General features: G+C 46.9%; 1 protein-coding gene across 2 annotated transcripts in view; it reads right to left on the bottom strand.

Annotated features, from left to right (window-relative positions):
• Positions 1–13,267: 13,267 nt before the first annotated feature.
• LOC117204332 (homeobox protein aristaless-like) overlaps positions 13,268–20,832 on the bottom strand; it is a 35,063-nt gene continuing 27,498 nt past the window's right edge. For both annotated transcript variants that reach the window (XM_033441623.1, XM_033441613.1), the window contains 2 exons: positions 19,372–19,417; positions 13,268–15,912 (listed from right to left, as the gene is read on the bottom strand). In XM_033441623.1, the coding sequence (XP_033297514.1) occupies positions 15,322–15,912; positions 19,372–19,417 (637 nt within the window). In that variant the 3' untranslated portion in view covers positions 13,268–15,321. The remainder of the gene's footprint in view (positions 15,913–19,371; positions 19,418–20,832) is intronic.

Below are 20,832 nucleotides of genomic sequence, written 5' to 3'. Positions count from 1 at the left end.
CTGTATAATCTTACGATCATTGAAAAAGATCGAGGAACGAGCACAGGTTTTAGTACGCAATGGTTTCGTTTAATGGGGAAAGAGGAATCGCCTGTTGATTGGATTTTTGCCTTCGTTCAATATCCTGTTGCAACGTTTTTTTGTAAAGGTATCGAACAGCGTGTTTCGATGTTACGATTAGCCTGATCCTAACGACGGCTAACTAATAAACGAGATAGCGAACTCTCGTACGTTTCATATCGATTATCGGTGAATATCGTTGGAATTGTATGGAATCTAGTGCGCTCCTGGAGGCTGGATAACTCGTATACACAGCCGGATAATTAATGGAGCCGGTAATGAGCTGATTATTATTAATAATATTTAGCCGAGGTTAAGCCGAGGCGACCCCGCCGTGCTGGAGCCCGGCTGCTCGTTAATTGAATCTGCCAATCATCGTAATGAGCGTCAGCGCCGGATCCGCTGTCTGTTCTTCGTTGTTGCTCTTTAGGGCCTCGAGCTTGATGCTCGTTGCTTTCGAAAAACGAAATACGCGTCTTGCTCTCTGCAACCCTATCCTAAGAAATGTGAGCAATTTTCTTCACCGACCGCCTTTCGAGAACTTGATCGATATCGCGAACCCCGTCTAGAAACCTCCTCGTAATTGTTGCTATTCGTTTACATTAATTACACCATGCGCGCGAAACAAACTTTTAGTAGCTACGCGAATCAAACGATGTACGATTCGTTCGTACGATTTTGCGTACGTAGTTGCGAATCGATGGACGTTTTCACCTATCCTTCTCTCTGTTCGCGTCGTCAAAACATAAAAGTCGAAAGTAGGATGCATTTAAAGCGCCTGCTTTTAAACCTACTTTCCCCTTTACCTTTTTTTCGTTGCTTTCTTTTTTTTTTTCTTTTTTTTTGGTAGAGAGCGACCGTATTCTTGGTCGCGTAGGTGATATTCGAAAATGGAATTGTTTTCTCGTTACGAGGCAGGTTAGGCGGCAGAAGTAGCCGCGATAAGTCAAAGATAAAACGTTTGGCCCCGACCACTTCTACCCTCCGTCGTCTGACCAGAATCCCCGAGAATGCGTCCTTATCTTTCGACTTTCGTCGTCCGAAACCAGGATTTCCGGCAATTTCAAGTACATAGAATGCTAATCGACTATAGAGCAGTAAATGTCTATCCCTCTTTTCTTCCAATACCTCACGTACAATTTCGACAAAAGCGTTTCCAAAGTAGTAACGGAAGGTACGGTAATCGTAGTTTACGTAATAACACACGTTGAGTAAAACGGATTAAGAGAGTAAAAAGGATGGCGAAAGAGAGAGAGAGAGAGAGAGAGAGAGAGAGTAAGTGAGAGTCGGGGAGAGAGGAAGAAACAGCAGAGGAAAAAACAAGGATACACGGTAGAAGCGGTTTCGCGAAAACTCGTTTCTGTCGACGCCCGGTGGTAATTTCGTGTATAGGAATTAATAGATTAGCGAAGAGCACGTTTCCTCTTAATTCCAGCCCATTACGGGTTCGGTTTCTTGGCGCAAGGCGGGTCTGGTCGATTATGGAAGATAGCCGAAATCACCGGTGGATCGCGGAATTAGATCGAATTACCCAGACGCGAGATGATCGCCGTACGTAATTTCTCGTCGAATGACCAACAACTACGCCGCCTGCCACGGTAGTCTACGTTTTTCACGTTACCTCTGTCTCTTATTTTATCGACGATATTTTCGTTTCCGGATATACTCGCCGTTCGCCGTATCGTAATCACACGTAAATCACATCCGACAGGAGGACCCATCCTGCGTTTCGTATCTTTTTCTCTTCCGATTTTTTGCTCGCTTGATTTCGCATAGATTTCAATTACAACGAAATTAGAAGCGAATCGTGTTACACGAATATATCGGCGGCACGATTCTGCTACCGAATGACGGGAGAAATTAATCAAAATAATCATCTCTGGGGCCCGAAGCGGCCAGCGGGGCCTGTCATTTACTCCCCTGGAACTCTTCTCCTCCATCCTGCCTTCGGATAGCCGGCGTATATATGTGTATATTCCATGCTATCCGGTAGCCGACCGAAACCTCCTTCAGCCTTTAGCCGGGAATCTGAAAGTCCACGGTGGGGCCAACCGATCCATTATTCCGAATCTCCCGAGCTAGAATTTTAAATCAACCTTCCGAGACGAGTGTCCGACCCCGAGGAAATTTCGTTCCAAAAAAGATTTTCGGCCGTTCCGAGTAAGAGCAGGCCTGGAACGACGTTCGATTAACGTTTATGCGCGGTTCTCCGTTTTAAGACAAACCTTTCGGCCGGATGCAATTACCAAGCCCATATACGAGAGCGCGTCCGCGCTCCTGCTGCGTATTTAAAACCAATCTCGAAACGTGTTCCGTAACACTTGCTCTCGATATTTACCGCGCAATACACACGCTGTAATTCCGCTCGAATATTCCGTCGTCCATTCGAGCCGGAATTTCTTCGGAATTCACGAAACGACCGTGAACGATTCGAATCGATCGTTTCGTGGATTTTCTGGACGCGAAACGCAACCAGGATCCGACACGAGACGAGAAGAGAAAGAGAGGAGGAAGAGAGACGTGGTTTGGAGGAAAGTGGAGGACGAAAGGGGTGGGATTCGAGGGCGCAAAGTAACGCCATCAGACACGCGAATGAGAAACGGGACGGTGTTTCGTGGAGGCAGGAGGTCCGAATGGGCCAATAACTTTGCGAGCTTATGTTCCTGAATATAAAGGGGACAGTGGTACTTTGCGGCACGATGTCACTCGAGTATCCCCTGTGGCACCCTTCCTATTATTCCTGTTGCCCCCTGTCCCCTCTGAACGCTCTCTGATGCACGACTGTCGTTTTTATTCAAATGCACGCCCCTGCAAAGCGAACGCGATGGCTCTCGCAAATTTGCTCGGTGATTCACGATTCGCCATTACATCCATGTCGCGACCGAACCGAACATCGTCAAGGTTGCGCGTTTCTCGTCACGTGGAACGTCGCGTTAACGTTGCCACGTTGCTTCGTCGTGTTTCTAAGCGATGTACGCGAATCGTTTGAATTCCACGGTTGAAATCGGCCGAAAGAAAGTCGCTGGTCCGATGGAACAGCATATTTTTGTGTAGGTCGCGAGGAAGCGAAGGTCGGTGCTTGGCACGCGGAGAGCAAAGACTCTTTGGAGAACAGTTGCTACTCGCCGGTATTCGTCTACAGACACGCGGCACGTTGCCCGCGAGCTCCTGTGGTGCTCACCGGGTTTCGACACCCACACGCCGTGTCGCCTCACCAAACACATAAATAACGACAGTTTCGGAGACTCTGCGTCACAGTTCACCGTTCACCGTTCACCGTTCACCGCGCGCCAGCCATTTTCGACTCCACCAGACACGTACTCGATCTATCTACTTCGCCATCGTTGGAATCGTCGTCCATGGCCTCCAACGTTTCACATTCTCCTTTAAGCAATCTCTTTTTTGGTATAATTTGTGAGACGATGGATCGTCGTTTCAGTTACCTTTGGTTTCCCGGCCGGAAACGGAGCGGCGCCAGGATCTAAGCAGAGGGTAAATTGGAGTTCTAAAAGGGGAATTTTTAGCGTCAATTGGCTCGCCGACAACCGAAACGCCGAAGTAAGCGATCGACCAAAAATCGCTTTCACGCGGCGCCTTCGTTCGTTTGCCACCTGTTACGCGATAAATTTCTTCATCTACCTAAATCATCGACCAACGTCGAATGTACGGTAGACGGTACGTTTCCAAAGATTCTATCGGAAAGTTTCGCGACAAGGTTCGAAGGCTTTTCTGCTAATACGTTCAAAGTCGCTTTCTTAATCGCGCGTTGACGAACATTCGCGTTCTGGCGATAGCTACGAGCCAAGCTGAGATTTGCATTTGATGTGTTCATTAGAAAACCTAGAGACTCGTGTTAATAATTACGCTTACCGAGAGTGCGAGGATACACGTCAAAAGCAAAGGAATATTCCGTGACGCCTACGCGGATCTCGCGTGGCTGCGGGCATTAAATTAATCGTGCGTTTCGTTTGTCGAGAACCGCGGTCACAATCGTATACAACGGATACTATGTTGCCGCTGTCACGAAACTGACGTTTCGCATTTACCGTGCTCGACGGACGACAAGTCCCGTACCTCGCTTTCGATTACCCCGACGACGCCTTCGAGATCGTCTCGTGACCGTATCTCGACCGAGTCGGAAAACGATGTACCTATCGCTCGTCTATATCTCTTAGTCGAGTGAAATCGTTCTGTCTTTTCTTTAAAAGAAATTCCTTTCGGTACGATTATTTACGAGCTGTTGCATCTACTTTTCTATCAAGAGTTAGTTCTATCGACCGGTCTTTATTCCGAAGAAAGGAATAGTCCGCCTTACGAATGACTTTTCGTTCGCGAAAGAATTCTAATCTTTCGATCGCGCGCGCTCACGCGTGTGTGTGTAGACGTGGGTCTTAATAACGAGTCTATCTTAATTAAATTAAAATTCTCATTCAGGCCCAGCACGGCCTGTTTCTAGGGCGTGTCCGGGGTGTTCGTTCGGAGCGGCCAGTGAGTTAGCGGTAACCTGACCTCCGCTGGCATCGTCGAGCCGAACCAAAGAACACGAAAAACAGTTGTCGAAAAATCATTTGAAAGTTCTCTCTCACGCAGCTACGCATACAGAACACCGTGGTAAATTAATCTATCCCGAGGAGAGGGCTAATCGATGAATTTACTTTGTAGTTTCCACGCCTTTTGCTCCGCCGACCGTACCGTGCACCGCGTCTTGGGACGAACACGGGTCCCCTCTCTTTCTCTTTCTCTCTCTCTCTCTCTCCCTCTCTTGAAACGTAGCATCCGCGAGGCATAATATTACCATTCTTTATTCTTTAACGATCGGCAGCCAGCCGAGTGTTTCATGGTCGAAGCTCGTCTCCTATCCTCCTCCTCTCTTCTGTCTCGCTGCTGTTCCTTCTTTACGATTCCGTCCCAATTTATTACGAAACCGAGGGCTTTTCCCGCGAGAATCGAACGACGGACTCGACGGGCTAGCGTCGACTCTCCAACGCGCCCTCATTTCGTATTCATAAAGTGGTAGATTCCGAGAGTCTCTTAATATTCGGAGAATACGAGGCTTCCTCGACTCGTGTCTCCACGATCTGCACGACCCTGAACGATCTTGTTCGACTAATTACCGTGAAATACGAGCGATCGAGAAATTCGGATAAAGCGCGCCGCGTCGTAAATCGATCGATATTATTCACTTTACCTCGATAAGCGTCGTCCACTCGTTCGCTGACAATCGATACACCGATAATTTGGATGGCGATCAGCACGCCTTTGAATTTTGGCGAGAGGCAAAAGTGGCGAACTCGTAAAGAACATTCGCTGGAAGGAAAGAGCTCGATGATTCCGAGTCGATTGGTTATTCCGATGCAGGAATCAAAGTCGCGTTAACGGTACGCGCGTAGAACGAAAGGCGAAGCATCAATTACGTTGGAACTCGTTTCGTTGGACGTTGGGTTAAAATTTTCGAAAATTCTCGTTTCGTAATTGTTTATTGTGATCGAGGGTTCGGCTGGAACGAAGCGCCCCCCCGTGGCGCATCGCGAATGGGATCTAAAAGGACGAGAGGAGTGGAACGTGGGTTCCTACCGTTAACATCCGACTTTACGACGCATCCTGGTCGCACGAGGCGTGCACCTCGCGGGGCCTTGTACAAGCCCCCGTAATTTGATAATATAGGGTTATGGTGGCGCCAAGCTGAGCCGTTTAAATTCATAACATTGTTTATTCCTATTAGACCGACCTATTGGGTCCGTTCCGCGCGATATTTCATTCGAAACCAAGGCTGTGCCGCGTGTGGACGCGTTCTTACCTTGATTTCGTCCGGTCCCGAGCATTTTATGTAGCGACCATTATTGCCGACGAATTTCCTCTCGGCTATAACCTGCGACATTTTTCAAATAAAATATTCGTCGTAACTCGTGTCTCGAATAGCCTGCGTGAGAAGTCATCGTCGTTGACTATCGACGAACGCGATTAGAAACTCGGAGAATATCTGACCATTTTGGTTGTGTCAGACTTGCTCGTTTTCGGTCTTCGTTGCCTTGTACTTGTACCTACTCTTTTAACAAACAGACACGAGTAAATTTTGAATTTCGATTGCGAGTTAATTATCTCGTCGTGACGATGCCGAATGTTTCGAGTACGTGTCACTGGTGCAAAGGATTCGATTCTCGGAGGATGATCGAACTGTTGGGCATCGTCCCAAGCTGTTTACGAGCACGGCGTGCTTGGAGTTCCTGCGCGGGACCAAACATTCTACGTCCTTGTTGCTCCTAGTCGGCTGGCTGTCAGCGAGAACGTGAAATATCGTCCTGCCCAACTAGCATCCAATAATTAGTTTACTCCTCATTACGGTTTGGCCCGCGTTATTAGGAGGGCCACGGAGGTTCCCCGGGATGAAGGGAGATGGAGCAGGCTGAGAGGAAAAGGAACGGGCAGGAGGGAGAGCTCTAATTAACTGAACGTTTAGGGGTTACTCGACCGGTCGACTCGCGACCACGCCCGATCGGTTAACCAATTCCTTTCTTACCTGCTTTGTGCACCTTCCAGATACTTTGTGCCAATCTGGCACCCTATGTTTGACCAACCGATGAACTCTGTTTCTCGTTTTTTTTCCTCCCTCGACGCGAACATCGAAAAGACGAACGGAACGAGCGTGAATTCCGTCGTTTCGCGAGTCTTTCGTAACGTTGGATTTCACCACGACAGATCACGGATGGGAAAATGGAGAAAAGCTAGGAAGAAAAACGATCGATGAACGAGGAGAACGAAGAAGAAAAGGAAGGAACAACAGAGAGAAAGTCAGGGTGCTCGCGCGAGAGGTTATCTCCGATCTTTGATCTTGGCAAGCGGTTCGATCGAGTAGTTCGGGGAGCCTGAAGGTGAAACGAGGAACCCGAGGAACGCGTAGGACAAGAGAAGGAGACGGAGAACGATCCGTAGGAGGTACGATGCGCGGGAGCCATCTCTGTTAATCATCGCGTAATTACCGCTCCAATTATCAGATACCGAGATACGAGCATGGTGGATCACGCAGGATCGGAAGAATCTGTTAGCCGCGTCGTGCCGCTTCGCCGGGACCTGGTTTGCGCCGAAGCTGTTCGTCATTCTGAACGAACGGGTAACGACGATCTCGATCGCTTGGTAACCGCTGCGAGAAAGTGTCAATTACCGCTAGACGTCGATTGATCATCGTCGAGGAAATTAATCTGGCGCCATGATCCGAAAACGACGCGAGAGGAATTTTAAGCGGGCGATCGAGAGAGGTGGCGCGAACGATGGGATTTAGGGGATGTCGGTGAGACGGCAGAGTGTGGCACGAATTTCGAAAACGATTCGTTTCGAGTTGGTTCTCGAGACGCGCACCATCGAATTTAGGGTTGAACAGGGGCGGGACAATACTTGTCCAGCGGCCGGTAGGTTGAACAGGGCGTTACCTGGCATTCCTTGGTAAATTAACTTAGCGGGCGGCTGCAGCGCGCCGGCGAGCGGCGCGTCTCCCGCCAAATATTCATTTAAAAAGGTAAATGCAATTTTGCCGTTTTACGTGATTGAGATAATGCCCTCCGATTAACGGGCCATCTCTTCTTCGCTTCCTTCGTTTACGCCCGGATCTTTTCTCTTCTTCACCGAGAGCTCCACGATCCAACAACCCCTTTTCTTATTTCTCTCTCGTCCTCCTTTTGTCCTGCTTCCAAGAGTATCCCCTCTTCCACCCTACGGTAGCAAACGCGTCATTACCAAAATTCAACCGGTCGTCCCACGGACATCAGCGCGCCTTATGAAAGCGAGCGGTTCAATTTTCTCGCAGGTGTACGAATTTCGAGTCTCGCGGTCGCGTTCGACGCCTGGACGCGTTCGTTTTTGTGCTGCGGATCGTGCGAGCCGGCGAATCGTTCGGATCGGGGCTCTTTTAGATCGCGTACGCACGGACAATGAAACGAGCACTGCTAATGCCGGCCGGTTAAACTCGCAGAAAGAACTCGATCGGTCGTTGATTCTCGATCGTTCGGTGGCTAAAAGGGGCGAGATTCCAGAGAGAAAACGAGCCGACGAGTAATTCGCGGAGGTCGTACATCATCCCCGGTGAACGGTTGTCCGCCTATTCGGTCGCTTCGTTTGGGTTTAAATCAAATTTACTAATTAACACCATTTACCAGGATCTATAGCGAGGGACTCGCGCTGTCCGCCGTCCGTGACTCTCTAAGCTCCTTTTTGTTTCCTCTTCAACGTCGGTACGCGTTATTGATGATGCTCGTTAAAGAGCTCTCACGTGCCGGTGGGGCAGTTCTTCTTCGTCCCGATACCTTCCCCCGTCTCTCGTCTCGGCGTATACCATTCCAGGGACTTCGTCTCGGACTCCTGTATGGCTGTGATCCATCCTCGTGCCACTCGGCGTGGCTGCCGCGGGACATTAGTCATCGACAATCAAGATGAATTCACTCTTAAACAATGACGCTTAATTTCAAGAAGCCACCGACGAACAATCACCGAATTCCCGACCGGCTTCCCCAACCAAACCGAACAATCTGCTCTCGGTCACGACCGCCCTCGCTCTCTCTATAGCTTTCTCTCTCTCTCTCTCTCTCTCTCTCTCTCTCGTTGTACGCGTACGCTCTCTCGCCAAAGAGCATCTCCACCGGGACCTCGGCTCGCACGTCCGCTTCTCTCACGTTATTACCTCCGTACGAACACACCGTCCAGGGTAGATTTATGGTGCGTCGCATTATCACGTAAGGTAACGCGACACCGCAATTCCACTCGGCGGCACTGACGGGCAAACGCGCAAATTACCATCGCGATTGCGGCTAACTCGCCCCTTTACGCTAATAACGCAACACCACGCGGCGAATTGCAAACAAGGACGTGGAACGCGAATACTGCTCGCGGGACAAGCAATCTTTCCCACCGAGGGCGTAAACCGCAACCTCCTGCCACGTCATCCCGTCGCGGAATATTTATTTATCCGGTCAATCGCCGTCGCTTCTGAAGCTTTCACGCGATCCCGCATTATCCTTAACAAACCGCTTACTATGCTCGCTCTTTCCAGCTACTTTTTTTTTACTCAATTATCTTCACGCGTTGTTGCTCTCTGTTCTCGGGCCTCTTTGATTTTTCCTTGAGATCGCCTCTCGATTAGGTCGAAACACGATCGAGCGGAAATAGTTTCAGTGTACTCGAGTTGCCACGATGAAGTTTCGCGGCGAGGTTTATGGACACCCGAACGAAGGATTTTCTCACAGAGAATGCGTAAACCGCAAGCAATATCACGACCACAGCTTTGCACACGGCTCGACCACCGCTAGTTCCGTTCGTTGCGTAGAACGACGAAGGAACATTGTGCGCACACTGCTGCACGTCGATGTCGTAGAAGCGAGAGTCGCGAGGAAATCGAGTAGAGTGTCAGCGTCGCTTCGAAACGAAAGGGGTCGTTTAGGGTAATCGTGGGCGTTTGTTATTTATCAGCGGCGACGTATACACGCGTAAGTTTTATCGTATAGACTCAGTGGGGTTACATATCCACCGACGCGATCGAATGCAAATACCACGAGACGCCTGAGCGGAATTATATCATTATTTCTCGGTTCCAACGGTGGTGTGGTCGTGGTCGTGCTCGTGGCCGTGTCTTTTTTCAAATAAGGAAATAAATTAAGACGTAATGGGCTTAATAAGGCTCCGGCCGGATAGCATTCCGCGACCGTGCCAGTAACTAATGGCGGCGTTTGCGCGTTTTATGCCATGTCGGGGGAACTGCTCGCCTCGACATGCCTGCGTGTAAACTTCCAAAACTCCAACCGCCTCCTTTTTCCCCTCGACTAAAAACGCTGTCCGATTTTCAAACGGCCATCCAACATGTTGGTCGCCCGATGACTTTTTAACTCGACCGTCTTTCGAATCATCGAAACCGTCAAATCGGATCACGCGTGTTGGGTAATATCGGGAGATTCCGAAATTCCGTAAATCTCACGTGGCTGGCTGTGATCTTCCGCTTTAACATCCCGTTCGGTGTCGTCGAACCTGGACGTTGGCTCGTTTAGTCGATGATCGATGTCTACGCTTTATCGAATAGCCGCTCGTTGGTGAAAGAACAAAGAATACGGAGAAGGAACGAGCGAGATCGCGAGATAACGTCGAGATGGTTGCCGATGAATAAATTATCCTCTTGCCTTGCATTTATTTTCCTTTTCGTGTTATGCGTCGACGTTAACGAGAAAATTTACACAATGTGCGTAATATACACACTTATTATGCGTACCGATGTGGAGGGAGCCGATTCGACGAAAAATGAAACGGGACGAGAAAGATGGCAAAGGGGGGTATAGAAAGAGAGAAGCAAAGGGAGAAAAGAGAGCAAAGAGGCGAGAGGTATGAAAGAGAGAAGGAAGCGGTGTGGTGGAAGCAGAAGCAGCCAAGCCAGGGCCAAATATGATGTGGATCCGCTACAGAAGACTGATACTGGATACCTGGGATACAGGAGGCCGTGCAGCGGTGTAAATGCAATCAAGAAGGCCTCAATTAGACCGTCACGCCGTACATCCCTCATCTCGGAGTCTCGCCGCTCCTCCTTCCTCTTCATCCACCGTCGGTTTCGTCGTCGTCCACCTCCTCGTCGTCGTCTTCTTTTCTTCCACCTTCTTCCCTTTCTCATTCACCTTCTCTGCAAGCCTTTCGTTCTTCCCATCTCTTTTATGCCTTTTACGTGCCTCTATTTCATCGTAGGTACTTACTCTTACTCCCGTATCCATCGTTTCGACAAATTTAAAAAGGAAAACAAGAGAACGCAGAGCAATCGCGACGATGCGAACGGATCTCGGAACGGATGCCTCAAACTTCTTGTTATTCGACGATAATCGAAAGTATAACGAAACGTTCGACACCTTATGGCCTAATCGAATTATAAAATTGGAGACATAATTCAAGACATAATCGAAGGAACAACGATTACGGTCGATTAGTTGGAGGTCCTTGGCGAACGTCGGGATGGGGGCCGCGATTCTGTCGTAAACCGTTTCCCTATCGTTAGACCCTATTAAACGAACTATAAGGGAGCACAAGGGAGGTCTGCGAGGTTCGAGCGAGCTTGCAAAGTCTGAGATTAAGGTGCTGTTTAATCTGCATCTATCGCGATGATAGGTAACGTAGCTGGAGAATCATCGTGGGGGCCTTCACGTTAACCGAGTTAGTTACAGCAAACCCTGCAATTAGGGATTGTTAACCGGATAAAACCTTACGCGTGCTCCGCGTGAGTGGACGCGGGAAAAAACGAGCAGCATTTAGAAAATGAGGAGTAACGCGGCTCCCTGATGCGGTTAAACGAATATTTTATCCTATGAATTTCAGCCGGACGAAAATCAAAAGCTATTACTCTTCGTTCGGTGGCTTCGAGTACCTTCTGGCGAAATTGATTCTTTCGTAATCACGATCCTCCTCCTTGTTCGAATCGAATGGTTAAAAAATCTGCGTCTACGTAGTTGCTTCCTCCGATATCATGGAATAGATCCATGAACTATCCTCTCCACGAGCTATCGGTCTTCGTTCGATATTTTCAAGTACCTGCTTGATGAAATGGATCCTTTGGTCGGATCTTTTGCCAGCTGTAGTCCGCGATTTTTTAACGAATCGTAAGAAATTTCTAACAATCGTGCATTCGGTTCATTTTAAAGCTCTCTTTGGGGATTCGAACGCCACTCTGTGAGAGGAATAGAACGGAATGGTATCGTCGACCAAGAACTGTCTACGGTATCGTTGACCGTGTATAACCCTAGCAGCAGCTCGGAAATTGGTATCGAACAAATCACTGTTTCGAGAGCACATTCTTTTCGACCCGTCTAATATTTCTTTTTTGGAGAACGTAGCCGGTTTGGAAGCCGGTTGCTACCGATCGCTAAATTCATTCCGATGTAGACAGTTATTAGGTGGCTAGAGCCGGTGTAAAACGTCGCTATAATGATCGGTTACTAACTAACTGGCTTTCTCCACTATCCCCGCGACGTATAAACATCTACGTATGCATACGTAGACCGGTGCACGTAGGCCGACGTACCCGCGGGCATCGTCGATACTGTTTACACCGTAGTAATTTGCTAATGGCCAGGCCAACACGATGAATTTGGGATCGAGTGGTTGCGTGGTCTGCATCTCGATCGCGCGGGATCGACAGATCACGCGGCTCGAATGATCGAACCTCGATCACCATCGGGACACGCCTCTACTCGTTCTCGTCCACCTCTTATCGTACGCCGCGCGTTATCGAGTCAACTTTTTCTCAACAAATTTTTACAATCGAACGCTCCAACGTCCCACTATCGTTCGACGCGATTGATATTTGAAGAACGACGCATCGCGGCCTTCGTCGTTTTCGAACTGTCCTTTCGGTTGTTTGGATTTCATCTAGAAAATACGTACGAGAGAAAAAAAAAAGAGGAAAAGAAAAGAAAGACGATTATACGCACAGCGGATAATCCGGTGTCCCAGCGGGTAATATTTTCAGAAAATTAGATCGCGCCGTGTTGGATCGAGCGTTAAAGAGTAAAACGCGTGATTAAAGCGCGTCCGTTATGCGTTTAGTTGCGATTGAGTTCACCGGAGCTCGCGAGACATTACTTAAATCCTGTGTAGCACGCAAGTTCGATCAGAGCATATGGTCGAGTTGAACGAAGCAGCGTACCTAAGGCTGCGTCAGTTTTGATCGGCGGATCGTTTTGTCGGTAATCGTTCGATTTATCAACCTGAAGATCGTTAGCACTCAGAGGGGGACGAAGGTATTCACGATGCCGCTAATTAGCTGACGCGCATTAATGGTCTGGGACTCCATTAAACTGTAAAATATTTAAATAACTCGTCGACGGGCGTGCCTGGGCGCGAATTACTTGTCATAAGTCAGTCGAGCAGGAGTTGCAAGCTCTTGAAAACTCCTAACCAGAGTTATAATGTATGTGCAAGGGAATAGCATACTCTTCTTTTTCCTTCAGGAAGTTGACGAACCTATAAATTAAATATTTTTCATCATGTCGCGCGTGCTTTTATTCGTTGAATATCGATATCATTGGATAATCGATAGAAAGGGTTCGTATAATAAAGAACGCCGTTCATTTTCTTTCTTTTGTCTGTCCCCTCGCCACCTCCGCTTGCTCTTTCTCTTTTTGTCTTCCTTTCGCCTAGCAGTAATTTATTCGTGGTAAAAAGAGGAAGGTAAAAGGATCAATGAAATACAATGAACTGGAAATCTAGTGTTCGTTTTTACTCGTGGAAAATGAAACGAGAAATCGTTCGAACGACGTTGTATTTTTTTCGTTTTGTCCAAGATCTTCGAATAGATTGATAATTCCTAGTCACAACTTCGATCACTCTTTACACTAACATCTGAGGAATCGTAATATTTCTTCTTCACTATGGTACGATGCGAACGTTTGGAACGTTGCTCCTCTGAAACGACTTTCGAAAAAAAAAGTCTAATATTGTCGTGCGATACGCAGTCGGGAAATTATTTGCAAGATCCCCTCACAAAGTTACGTCGTTAATTATTTACAGGTAACTTACGCAACTAGGTATACTTATACAGTCGTAAAACTTATTATAACTTGTCGTTGAACATTCAAGAATTAAAGAACGCGTATATAAATAGTATTTTCTCTTATCTAAAATGCGTACGACGGTCTATGTAAAAATAAAGAAATAATCGAAATTAAATAATTTCGTTCGTATCAGACGAATATTTCGTCGAAAATCCTTTAACTCGCGTCTTACAATTTCATTGGTTCGAAACGTTAACTCTCCTTTTTAGAATAAAACATAACAATTTCGATATTGACGATAAAAATCTTGTACGGTTAAAAATATACTCGAGAGCGAAGTTCTTGTCGCGTAGCCAAGTATTTTTCTGGACGGACATCTTTCGATGATGTTTGCTTAAAAATAATCTTATAATCGCAAGTAGATGTTCTCGGTTCGCCAAACACGGCGAGTGACTACGTCCTCCATCCTTTCGCCGATTGTTTTTCAAATCTATCGAATCCGCGTTGAACGCATTTAAAAATTCCATGAAAATTCTGTATGTTCTCGTCCGGTGTTCCTCGTCGGATGTTTCCCGCGAGCCATAATCACAAACGTACTTGTCGTTGTTTTGGCGAAATCTGTATTCGCGGAATCCTAAATTTTCACGATCGCCGAAAGATAGATTTGAAAGACATTCCGAAGCACTTCGTGTAAATATATATATAGTATAGATATACGTATGTTATAGCTCGAAACATTGCCTCACCATTACTGCATATTATACACATTATTGTACACGAAGAAACACATTCGCTTGATTCTTCGTTCTTTCCGTAATCGTCTAAACGTAGAGTCGGTATTCTGAATGACATTAAGAGAAAGGTTGAAGAAACGTGTTTGTACATGGACAGGTATATCGTCCTTCTTTTAATGAACGATGTCGTAAAAACTGTCTGTCGCTTGAGTCATTGATTCATTGGGTCACGGTCCATGCTAAAGAGCAATGACAATTCCAACGTCCACCAAAAAACTCGTCTGCTAATTGCGAGTTTTCTAAACGGTCGCTCGAGTTGTCAACGCAGACGCGACGCTCGAATCGTTGGTTTCTCGTTGTGTATTGCAAGAAATCTGTCGCACGAAGCATGTTGCCTAAAGTCTACCGAGAGTCTTCGAATTCCATAAGAGCCAACGATAGTTAAGACGATGACAAGTATCCCGAGATCGCGTTCGGTTTACCTCTTTAACTCGATAATCGCTGGCACGCAATTTGAAATACAATCGAGTCCAGCGTTCCTAAGATTAGATATTACGTAACGAAGGCACAAAGTGATCACAAAGTGAAAGAAGGATAACTATTGTTCAACCTTCCTTCGCGTACACGCGATTAATTACAAAGTGGTCGGCTACTTCGCAGCGACTTCTTTGGCTCGTATCTTGTACGAAACATACGAAAGCGTGGACCTAAGGAGACGCGAAATACTTTGTATCGGTCGGCAGGATCGCATTAGGGAACGCGTATCTCGGAGGTTACGAGTGAATTTTTCCACCACTTGTCGCATCGGCCACGCCAGCATGGTAGGTCGCGTTTCAGGTTTTTTCTACGCAGTTCCGTTCTACTGGCTCCGTTTGCTCGATCTGGGTCAAAGGAAACAGTGGTTCGACGGGAAGAGACGACGACCATCGTCGTGGTTGGCGATTTGGATCAATGAATCAGAGTAGATGTAGAGGCACCGGTGATGGAATCGCAGTTTCTAGCTGTTTTTAGAACAGCGAGTCTCTTCAGCTGATGAGATCTCCGCTCTTGCGAAGCATCTCCAGGTGGAGCTCGTATTCTCTGGCCTTGAGTCTGAGAGAGGCGATGCTGTTGGTTCGTCTGTCGATGTCGGGCAGTCCGACGCTACCCGTGGGCGAACCTTGGGGTGAACTGGCTGTCGGCGGTGGCGGTGGAACCGGTGGATGCGCGAGACTGATCGCGGGCGCCGTTGGAGGCGGAGGCGGAGGTGGTGAACCGCGTACCAATTTCGGCCTCTGCGCCGCGGATATGTTCGCCAGGAGACTTTGAAAGGACGCGGCCGACGTGTAAGGCAGAGGCATTCCAGGTGGTAGCAAATGTGGCGGCGCGCGATGATAGGGATGAGCGGCGTAACTACCGGGAAGGACCGGTCCGTGACCCAAAGGTGGGTAACGAAATGCGTCGTAGGGTTTCCTCAGGGGAAACGTGCCCAGGTGGGCGAAAGGGTTCGGCAAGGTCGGCGCGACGACCGCCGATGGTGGTGGCGCACCTGATCCCAAGTACGGATTGTACGGATGTGCCTGAGGCCCAACCTTCTCCTGTTTCCGCCACTTTGCGCGTCGATTCTGAAACCAAACCTGTAACCAAACGGCGTATTTTATTCTCTCACCTTTTTCTTCGTCCTCCATCTTTGTCTTTATACAGACTGTTCCTCTTAAACGTTTAAACGCTACCGAACAATCTACGATAATGACGATTTTTCTACGCTCGTTACCTTTTTCCTTTTCTCCCCCTCCCTCCCCCCCTCTCTCTCACTCTCTGAAACCGATCTACCTCTGAGTATGTCTATTTTTGGAATATCGTCCGTTGTTTCGTCGATGCGTTTCAAGGAACCAGGTCGAAGGACGAAGAACCGAGGAACGATCGAAAGAATCGATTTCAAGTCCGGTTTCAGGAAACCTATTCATCCGATTCCGGGTCGGAAAGCAAATACTACTTCGTTCTCTGAAAGTTGTTGGCGAACCGTGGAAGTGCGAATTCTGGTTAACGCGACGTATTCTCCCTTTTTCAGGAAACTCGCGGTGTATCATTATTGTCGAGGATGGAAGGAAACCGACGATCGCTGCGAGGCAGAGCCAGTGATCTTTGTCCGTTCGTTCCTTTCTCTTTCCCTTCTCGCCTCTATTCCTCCATCGGCCTATCCAGTCCCTTGTGTTTTTTTTTTCTTCAAAATTAACGAAATATCGGCCATCGTAAAACCGTTAGCTGGCATTCCTCTGGCCCATTGTTACCATCCCAAAAATTCGAAACCCGAGGAAGATCCGCTAGACGAGCAAAAATTGAACGTCGGTTCTTCTCGCGAGAAACAACGGAAATCAAATCACATTCGTTCTTCCTACACCGAGCAACGATTTTTCAAGGGAACGGAGGGGCCTTCGGGAGCGTGTAAACTGTATCGAACAAACGATTACGAATGAAACAAATATCGTTCGTGATGCGTCGACCATTGGAGCGCATTCCATCGCGAAGGTTCCTCGAAGACTCGAGCTCTAATCAGTTCAACGGAAGCTCTCCTCCCTCGTCTTCCCTGCTCGCAATCCCCTTCTCTTCCCAGAGTCCTTTCTTCTTTCTTTTTTCCTCCCCCCGTTTCTTTAACGGACTTTAATTCCGCAGTCTCCTTTTCGGTTGTTAGGTCGATTTCGTGTGTCGTGCTTCGAACACGAACACGCGTATATACGTCGGATTTCACGTTATCGTGGAGAAGCCTCGCAGAAACGAGACAGACGGTTCCACTCGAACAAATTGCCTTCATATATCTCGTGACAGAACGTAATGACGACGACCCAACGTGGTTCGATAATCGCGAGCTTTGTACTAAACATCTGTTCGTTTCTGCAAGACGACGAATCCACGAAGATACTTTGTACGCGTTCGTTTCGTAACCACGACGCGATTCAAGTTCGAGTAGAAAACTTTACGAAGCAATTTGTTTCGAAGTACGGTTTTATAGGCTTAGCGACACGCGACAAATTATCTTTGACGATTGTTTGGCCAACTCGGTTCGGGGATTCTTCGCTGCATTGGAAAATACCTCGTCTTGAGGTGGTAGGAAGATTCTTCCACGTGGATATTTTTATTCTCGGTTAGGAAATCAAAAGAACCGCCGGAACGTGTAGACCGTAGACACTCCCAGTACAATCGGCGACGATGGAGCCTCGTCATTGCATAGGCAAGGGAATGGGATCGATGGAAGGATATTTCGGGATGACTTAGCGATTCGAAAATCGATTCGATCGATCGTTCGACGCGAGGAAAGTATTCTTTGACTCGTGAGATTATGGATCATGTAGACTACCAAACTAATCGTTTTCCCCTTTCCCCTTCTTTTTCTTTTTTTTTTCTTTTTTTTTTTGTTCCCTCGAAAGTTTCGATCTCACTTACATGATATTACACGCACTAGAAAAACGAGTGGCAACTTCTGTGAGTGACGTTTTCTTTCTATCGAATTCTCGGTTAATCGAGAACGAACGAGACCGAGTAATATGTACATCGGTTAGAAGGATTACGTAACGCGAACTGGTATATTCGGTCATGGAACACGAGAGAAAGAAAACGAGAATACGAGAGTGGAATAGGAAGAGAAGAGAACGAAACGCGTGTGTTCCACGGGTGATTCGAACGATCGGACAGACACAGTGGAACATGCAAAGTCGTTGCTAGGCGTATGGAGAGTTAAAGGTGACGGGGTGTGGGGGGTCGGGTGCCAGGACCCCCCACAGCGAGCAGGATTGCCCCCAGCAGGGAGCTAAACATCCGACTTGTGGCTTTTAAAACAAAACGTAACCACGATTCGCCGCCGGAACCTAGTCGTTTCGTGCTTAATCGTGCCGCATTAATTACGCGGACGCCGGCTACATTCTCTCTCTATCTCTCCCCCTTTCAACGGTTCTCCTGCTTCTATCCCTAGCCGCGGCACCACGAGCACTTCCTCAAACGAAAAACCTTCCTCCTTAAATAATTATACTCTACGATAGACCAGGAATTAATACTCTCTGGAATATTTCTCAACGCGTCTACGAGAACATAGATCAAAATTGCTGTTCAACACGGACGACGTGTTAGTTAAACTAACGTTGATTGAATATTTGGATAGATGTATACGTATGTTCGCATGTATTTGGACACCTCGAATATACATATTACAAGATGTACTTTAAACGACTTATTTCTTTGGTCTAATGTCGGTCTTTGGTCTCGATCGAATTACACCAGGTGTCCAAATACTTACGGGGTGTAAGTGCATGTTTTTCGACGAGCAAGCAACGCCTTAGACAAACGAGAGGCGTGTACAAGTTCCGGCGGATTCTTGAAAATGATTAGCACAGTAGCGAAGTTCCCGATACCGTAGCATTCGTTTAATAGCGATTCTCGTGGCGTGTGCTCGTATAATGGCTTTAAACTCGAAATAAATCGTCGATTTGCAGTGGATGGAGACATATTTGCAAGTATAATGAAAAGTACCGAGCGTGGACTTCCATGGGGCAAGAGAGACGCGTATAAATGCGCGCTGTGCGTTTAAGAAAGACGAAAAAAGTGTGCCGAGAAAAGAGGAGACCGCTATATAAGGAACGTTCGAGTGACGAACTGGAAAAGGGCGAGACCGAGTAAATACCGAGAATAAATTAAACTAATTGAGCGAATTAGTCGATTGTTCGAGCACCGAACTTCTACGGACGCATTCTGCTTGCCAACGTGACGCGCGCCGTTGTCACGCAGACGATTACCGGACGATACTCTCGCCCTCTGTTCTTGACAGCTCGTGTTCTTTCCGTTTATCGCGACTGCGAGGTAGTTCGTCATTCTAGTAAATCCTACACTACTCAATTACGTTGCTATCAGAATTATCGAGGGAAAAATATTAATATCGTTACTACGATTTTACAAAAGTCATAAGTTGCAAGTTATCAATATCGACAAGCTCTTTTGCATAACGATCATCGAACGAATAAACGTTTCAAACGACATTTTATTCGAAATTCATTGATATTATTTTAGAGTAAGAAAATAGAGGAGAAAATGACGTACGATTTACTAACCTGTATTCGTGCTTCCGTAAGACCGATCTTCATCGCTAATTCTTCCCTGGAAGCAAAAAAAAAAAAGGAGATAGAAATTGCAAGGTTAGCGAAGTGATATATAACGTGGCCGGATAATTACGAGCGTATGCCGCATTAAATTGTATACTTTTAAGAAAATTAAGACGTTAAACGTATGGCGATCGTGTCGTGAATGATTGTAGTAAAGAGACTAAGAAATCTCCGTAACAGAAGTAATCGTACGTTAATTAAACTAATTAGAATGCTAGTAAGATATCAATTAATTGCATTAAATCTTCCAACACACTTGTTTTTCAATTCGATTGCCATTCGCATAAATTAATGTGACGAGTGTAACGCATTGTAGCACAACATTTTCATAATTATTCACTATTGCCCGGGTAGATTGTATCTTGGTCTTACATACATACATATTTAACGAAGCTGCATGTGTGTGCAATTCTGTTTATCGACGTTATTACGCGCATATCATTATTTACTATAAATTAAATGATTATTAGCCTCATAAAATGATCGTAAAGTACAACTGTTTATGTAACAAAATTGTCCGTACTTCCGCAAAGAAACGAACGATCAGTAGGCATTTTTGCTCCTCATCTTCCTCTCTCTCTCTCTCTCTCTCTCTTTCTTTATCTTCATGTTTCTACAACAATATTTTTTCTTCGGTCTTCCTTTTTCCTTTTGCTATCGATTCCATGAACTCCTCTATCACGCGATCGTGAAGCAAAAGTCGAAGAAATAACCGATCGATATAACCGTGTGTTGCGCGTCGTTCGAACAAAGCAAAACAAAATTCCGGAAGCCTTTCGTTTCTCGATCTGTAGGGTTTTTGCAGGTCCGAAAAGGATTGACCAGCGATTACGGATCGGTGTCCGAGGCAAAAGCGAATCTCGCAACGGCTGTCTCGCTAGACGGCCTGCGGGGTTTCTCATCTCGCACGCAAATTGCCCAGATGTTCCACGAAATCGCAAGGAAATCTCGGTGATTATATCGCGCACAGAAGCTGCTGCTGCCCCTCTTACCTTTCGATCAGCTTCGCTTCAATTTCGTGTTTAGGCGCATTTGAGTACACGAGCTTCGTTTCAGTTAGTTCCCGCCCGAAATTACAGGCAGTTTCGGGCGAATCGTCCAAGATCGACTGCCCTGATTTATACCGTTTTTATCATCGCGTTTCTTCTTTTCACCTCTACCGGATGTAACGTAGAATCATCCATCCGTTTTATTGGAAATGAAATCGGGTCAGTACGTCTATACGACGATATTCCACGCAGTAGATTGGTATTGGAACTTTGCTCGTTTTAACATATTGCGATATATGTTTCGATCGCACAATCTCAGGCAAAGTTGCCCGTAATATCGATTTCTACGAACGGCGAACCAAGGGAAAATGTTAATGAAAAACGTGTGAATAAAGACCGGTTATTTAATACTCTCGTTCCC

Source organism: Bombus bifarius, unplaced genomic scaffold, assembly GCF_011952205.1.
Source record: "Bombus bifarius isolate JDL3187 unplaced genomic scaffold, Bbif_JDL3187 scf7180000007966, whole genome shotgun sequence".
In the NCBI taxonomy this organism is placed as follows: Eukaryota; Metazoa; Arthropoda; class Insecta; order Hymenoptera; family Apidae; genus Bombus; species Bombus bifarius.
Note: the sequence above shows the minus strand (reverse complement) of the source record. Positions and strands in the feature narration are given on the sequence as shown.